The sequence below is a fragment of the Vigna unguiculata genome, chromosome 9 (genome assembly GCF_037176805.1).
Source record: "Vigna unguiculata cultivar grain cowpea cultivar isolate G323 ecotype 2 chromosome 9, ASM3717680v1, whole genome shotgun sequence".
Lineage (NCBI taxonomy): Eukaryota > Viridiplantae > Streptophyta > Magnoliopsida > Fabales > Fabaceae > Vigna > Vigna unguiculata.
In genome coordinates, this window is record NC_140800.1 from 18,799,079 (window position 1) to 18,805,519 (window position 6,441).

General features: G+C 39.1%; 1 protein-coding gene and 1 non-coding gene across 2 annotated transcripts; one reads left to right on the forward strand and one right to left on the reverse strand.

Annotated features, from left to right (window-relative positions):
• Positions 1-397: 397 nt before the first annotated feature.
• LOC114191308 (uncharacterized) lies at positions 398-5,922 on the reverse strand. Its single transcript, XM_085666071.1, has 3 exons — positions 3,565-5,922; positions 3,054-3,073; positions 398-981 (listed from the first exon to the last, which is right to left on the reverse strand). The coding sequence occupies exons 1-3, from the start codon at positions 5,795-5,797 to the stop codon at positions 529-531; spliced, it is 2,706 nt and encodes a 901-aa protein (XP_085522197.1). The 5' UTR covers positions 5,798-5,922; the 3' UTR covers positions 398-528.
• LOC114165583 (small nucleolar RNA R71) lies at positions 5,301-5,407 on the forward strand. Its single transcript, XR_014984737.1, has one exon. It is a non-coding gene; the product is annotated as a small nucleolar RNA R71 (small nucleolar RNA).
• Positions 5,923-6,441: the final 519 nt, after the last annotated feature.

Here is a 6,441-nt window from a genome sequence, read left to right on the forward strand (position 1 = left end):
ATGTTTAGCTTGGGCGAGATTTTGTGCAGTTTTGGAAAACTCTGATTTTGCCACTTCTCAAATTTTTGCTCAACTTCTCCTCACTTGATTCATGATCCTTTCAATCCAAATAACTCTAAAACACGCATCAAACCATACTTCAGTCAATTCTCTATCATTCCAAAAAGTTTCACATCAACAAACTCAAAATCAAGCTTTTAAACTCAAATTTCACAATTTGGCCAAAACAAGGCAATTTTTAGCATTTGATGATCTCAATTCTGGCACCAAAACTCATTCCCATGCCTAGCATACCAATTTTGTTTAAAAACAACCAAAATTGCATGGTTTGCCTTATTGAGATGATTGGATGCTAAAATTCACCTTTTTACACACAAACATAGAGCTATAAACACAAACACATAATTACATACACAAACACATTTAATCACACAAAAGATGAAATTGAAGTGCAAAAACATAATTAAAACACTGGGTTGCCTCCCAGGAAGCGCTTGTTTAACGTCACGAGCCTGACGCCTGTTTCATTTAAGGTTCATCAAGTTGAATGATTGTGGCGAGCCTATCAATCTCACCACCAAGATAGGGCTTCAACCTTTGCCCGTTTACAACCCAGCTCCTTTTAGATTCGGGATCCTCTAGTTCATTGGCTCCATAAGGTCTCACATTCTTGACAAGAAATGGTCCTGACCATTTTGATTTTAGCTTTCCAGGGAATAGCCTCAACCTGGAATTGAACAATAACACTGATTGACCAGGATAAAATTCTCTTTTGAGAATTTTCTTGTCATGATACGCTTTCATCTTTTCCTTGTAGAGCTTAGAGGACTCATAAGCGCTGAGTCTCATTTCTTCCAATTCTTGCAGCTGTAATTTTCTCTTTTCTCCTGCTGCCTTTGGATCAAAATTCAAGAATTTCAAGGCCCAGAATGCCTTGTGCTCCAGTTCAACCGGTAAGTGACATGACTTACCATATACCAGCTGGAATGGGGATAAACCTGTGGGAGATTTATAAGCAGTTCTGTATGCCCAGAGTGCATCATCCAACTTCATCGACCAATCTTTTCTTGAAGATGCTACAGTCTTCTCTAGAATACGCTTGATTTCCCTGTTTGACACCTCCGCTTGTCCATTGGTCTGTGGATGATAAGGTGATGCAATTTTATGCCGCACTCCATAATGTTCCAAACATTTCTGAAGTTGAGCATTGCAAAAGTGTGAACCACCATCACTAATCAAAACTCTTGGAGTACCAAACCTGCAAAAGATGTTCCGCTTGAGAAATTTGATTACAGTTTTGGCATCGGCCTTAGGAGCTGCTACTGCTTCAACCCACTTCGTCACATAATCAACTGCCACCAAAATGTATTCATTTGAGAAAGAAGATGGCAGTGGTCCCACAAAGTCAATTCCCCAACAATCAAAAGCCTCAACCTCTAAAATGATATTCAGTGGCATTTCATGTCTTTTTGAGATTCCCCCTATTCTCTGACAACTGTTGCAGTGTTGCACATATTTGTGTGCGTCTTTGAATAAGGTGGGCCAATAAAATCAAGACTGGAGGACTTTTGCAGCTGTCCTCTCTCCATTAAAGTGCCCTCCATATGGGGAATTATGACAGTGCCACAGAATGCTTTTTGCCTCATCATCGGATACACACCTTCTCAACAATTGATCAGCTCCAATTTTGAACAAATGAGGATCATCCCATACATATTGGTGTGCATCTTTCAGGAATTTCCTCTTCTGGTGCCAATTAAAATCTTCAGGTATGACCCCTGCAGCTTTGAAATTGGCCATGTCAGCAAACCATGGCCTTTCTTGCACCATCATCAATTTTTCATCAGGAAACTCCTCCTGCACCTCTGATTGAGTGTTGGTCACCTCAGTATTAACCAATCTAGACAGATGATCAGCTACAAAGTTTTCACTTCCCTTTTTGTCCTTGATCACCAAATCAAATTCCTGCAACAATAAGATCCATCTAATTAGTCTTGGTTTTGAATCAGATTTGGTTAACAAATATTTAATTGCAGCATGATCAGTATATACAGTGACAGATGAACCAATCAAATATGCTCTAAATTTTTCCAATGAATAAACTATAGCTAGCAATTCCTTTTCAGTTGTTGCATAATTAATTTGAGCTTCATTAAGGACTTTGCTAGCATAGTGTATAGCATGAAAAACTTTGGATTTCCTCTGTCCTAAAACTGCTCCTATGGCATAGTCACTTGCATCACACATTAACTCAAAGCCTAAATTCCAATCAGGAGCAATTATCACAGGAGCTGAAACCAATTTCTGTTTTAACAATTCAAATGCATGCAAACATTCAACATCAAAATTAAAAGGTGTATCCTTGTTGAGCAGATTGCTGAGTGGTTTGGCAATTCTGGAGAAATCTTTGATGAATCGTCTGTAGAACCCAGCATGACCTAAAAAACTCCTGATACCCTTTACATTTTTGGGTGGTGGCAGCTTTTCAATGATCTCCACTTTAGCTTTATCAACTTCAATACCTTTAGCAGAGATTTTGTGGCCCAGCACCACACCTTCAGTTACCATAAAATGGCACTTTTCCCAATTCAAAACCAGATTAGTATCAACACACCGCTTCAGTACGGTGTTTAAGTTTTCCAGGCATTGATCAAATGAAGCCCCAAATACAGAGAAGTCGTCCATAAAGACTTCTATGCATTTTTCCACCAAGTCCGAGAAAATTGCAAGCATGCATCGTTGAAAGGTTGCTGGTGCGTTACACAATCCAAACGGCATTTTCCTGTAAGCAAACACACCAAAAGGACAAGTAAAAGCAGTTTTTTCTTGGTCTTCTGGATCCACTGCAATTTGATTATAACCAGAATATCCATCCAGAAAACAATAGAAAGCTTGCCCTGCTAACCTTTCTAGCATTTGATCCATGAAAGGTAAAGGAAAATGATCTTTCCTAGTGGCCTGATTTAATTTTCTATAATCTATACACATTCTCCAACCTGTGACTGTTCTAGTAGGAATTAATTCATTTTTATCATTACAAATAACAGTCATACCTCCTTTTTTTTGGAACTACCTGGACCGGGCTGACCCAGGCACTGTCAGAGATTGGATAGATCATACCTGCATCAAGTAACTTCATTACTTCTTTCTTGACCACCTCTTTCATGGTTGGATTCAATCGCCGCTGAGGCTGTGCTACAGGCTTGTAGTCTTGCTCCATATGAATTTTGTGCATACAGTAGGATGGACTGATTCCTTTAAGATCAGATAAAGTCCAACCTATTGCACCCTCGTTGGCTTTAAGAACTGAAATCAACTTTTCTTCTTCAGAAGCCGTTAAAGCACTACTAATCACCACTGGTTTGTTACCTCCATCTGCAAGAAACACATATTTTAAATGAGGAGGTAATACCTTTAGCTCCAGCTTCTGACTTTCAGTTCTATTTTCTTGCTGCAATTTCTCTGGCTGTATATCATTTGATTCAATTTCTTTTGTTGAATTCAGATGTGTTAGGTATTCATCAATTTCCTTTTCTTCATCTTCCTCCAGATCATCACAAGCACCAATTAAAGCTTTTTCTAATGGGCTTGCCTTTGTCAATTGTTTCCTGGATGATAGAAAAATTTCATCTATCACATCCATCCTGAAGCATTGTTGCTTGTCCTTCGGGTGCTGCATTGCTTCAAATACATTAAAGTTGACTTCATCATCTTGCACCCTGACCTTTAATTTGCCATCATCGACATCAATAATGACCTTGGCCGTCTTCATGAAAGGTCTTCCCAGTATTAGAGGAACTTCAGTGTCTTCCTCAATATCCATTACTACAAAATCAATTGGGAACATGAATTTGTCAACCTTAACCAAGACATCCTCTACCACACCATAGGGATACTTCATGGATCTGTCAGCTAGCTGTAATGTCATCCGTGTAGGCCTCACTTCCAGATCTCCTATTCTCTTTAGCATAGACAAAGGCATCAGATTTATACTGGCACCCAGATCAAGCAATGCCTTTCCCACTGGTAATGTCCCGATTGTAACTGGAATAGTGAAGCTCCCAGGGTCTTTAGATTTCTGAGGTAATGATTTCTGAATTATAGCACTACACCCTGCTTCAAGCTCCACTGTCTCTTCAGAGAATCTTCTCTTTTTTGTTAGGAGCTCTTTCATGAATTTTGCATATGTCGGCATCTGCTCCATAGCTTCCACAAAGGGGATGTTAATCTGCAGTCGCTTGAAAATGTCCATGAATCTTGCAAACTGCCTTTCCTTGTCTTTTTTGGAGGGATTTTGAGGGTATGGTAGGCTCTTCAACTGAGGCACCTGTTTCTCACCCTTCTCCCTCTTTTTCTCCTCACTTTTATTTTTTTCTTCCTTTTCTTCTCTCTTATTTACAAACTCTCTTTTATTTTTTTCTTCCTCTCCCTCACACTCATTTTTTTCATTCTCTCTCTCTTTTTCCTCCAACACCTCCTCCTCTACACCCAGGTTGTCTCCAATCTCTCTTCCCACAACTTTACCACTTCGAGTGGTAATAGATTTACAATGCTCCTTTGGATTAGTCTGTGTGTTGGCTGAAAATTGACTTGTCTGCTGATCTGATAATTGTTTTGCCAACTGTCCAACCTGTGTTTCAAGATTTCTGATTGAAGCTTCTGTATTCTTCTGATTAGTCAAAGAAGCTTGCATAAACTTTTCCAAAGTATCCTCCAGTTTAGATGTTCTGTCATGCACCGAAGGATAATGTTGTTGTTGTTGTTGATAAGGAGGTTGTCTGTTTGAAGGACCAGCATCTTGCTTCCATCCAAAATTCTGATTTGGATTGTTTCTCCACCCCTGTGAAAAGTTGTTATTGTTGGAGAAATTTCCTGGTCTTCCTTGGTTGCTCACATATTGAACTTCTCCTTGTGAGCTACTCTGATAAGAACAATGACCATTTGGATGATCTCCTCCACAGAAGTCACATCTCATGGGTTGTTGACTAGGAGAAGATTGCACAACTTGCAACTGCTCTGGTAATTTAGACATCTGCTTTGTCAGTGCTTCAATCTGTTGAGTCAGAATCTTATTCTGAACTAAGATCGCATCTGTAGTACTAAGATCAAGCACTCCCTTCCTCTGAACAGTTTGCCTATTATGCTGAGCTTGATGATCTGTGGATGCTAATGCCTCAATGATTCTTGTTGCTTGTTCTGCATCTACACTCATCATTGTTCCACCTGCTGCTGCATCTAATATCATCTTGGTGTCAGGCCTCAGACCATTACAGAATATGTTCAACTGAGCAATATCCTCAAATCCGTGATTTGGGCATTTCCTCAATAAGGAATTGAACCGCTCCCAAGCTTCACAGAATGGTTCATCTGGTCCTTGCCTAAACATTGAAACATCAGCTTTGGCTTTGATGTAGCGAGATGGTGGAAAGAATCTGTTCAAAAACTTCTCCTCAACATCCTTCCAACTATTCAAACTCTGATTTGGATGTGACTTAAGCCATTCCTTTGCTTTACCTGCCAAAGAAAAAGGAAACAACCGCATGTATACATGCTCAAGATCTCCTTCTTGAAAGCCCATGGTTCCTATCAATTCATAGAATGTAGAGAGATGAGTGTATGGATCTTCATTATCCATTCCAGTGAATTGATGAGAACTGATCAAGCTGAGGAAAGCTGGCTTCATCTCCAGAGTTTTAGTGGTGGATGGTATTGCTATGCTAGAAAAATATCTCGGCCCTTGTTGCATAGCATAGTCTCCAAGTGTCTTCCTGGCTGGAGCTGGTCTCTGATTCTCCATGTTTTCTGATTGAGGTGTGATGGAAGTACTGGAAGATTCTTCCCTTGTCTTTCCTTGCTTCTTTTTGCTTTTGCCTCTGTTCCTTCTAGCTGTCTTTTCTATCTCCGGGTCAAATGCTAATCGATCTTCAGTAACCTAACCTCTTAAGAGCATAAATCAAACAGCTCAAGCAAGGATTAGTATAAAGGGAAAATTTAATAAGCTATCTAATAAAGAAAAATATACACAAAGCTGGATGAGATAACTAGAAATTTCAAAAGAACACCGTTCCCCAGCAACGGCGCCAAAAATACTTGTTGAATCTCTTGGCAAGCGTACCAAAAGTCAACTGTAGTATAATGATTTGAAGTAAGAGTGTCGAACCCACGAGGAACGGATTCAGTTGAAATAATTAATTATCTCGATCAGCATATATATACAGAGATTTTAAATTTGATTTGACATTAACCTTTGCATAAAATTAATACAGTAAAAGCGGAAAAGTTTAGAAAAATACAGTAAAAGAAACTGGGATTGAATTTCATCTATCTCCCTTGTCTGTAATTTGGATGAATATAAAATATAACATCTGAAAATACCAATATTGATGCACACTCAAAAATCATTTATACCGATCCCTCGCGTATAAAATTCATAAGATTGGT

Coding starts and splice junctions, on each gene's coding strand:
- LOC114191308 (XM_085666071.1), bottom strand. CDS start 5,797: ATGGAGAATCAGAGACCAGCTCCAGCCAGGAAGACACTTGGAGACTAT. Junction 3,074..3,564: donor ATTAGAAAAAGCTTTAATTG/GTGCTTGTGATG, acceptor AGCCCGGTCCAG/GTAGTTCCAAAAAAAAGGAG. Junction 982..3,053: donor GTAGTTCCAAAAAAAAGGAG/GTATGACTGTTA, acceptor TCCCCATTCCAG/CTGGTATATGGTAAGTCATG.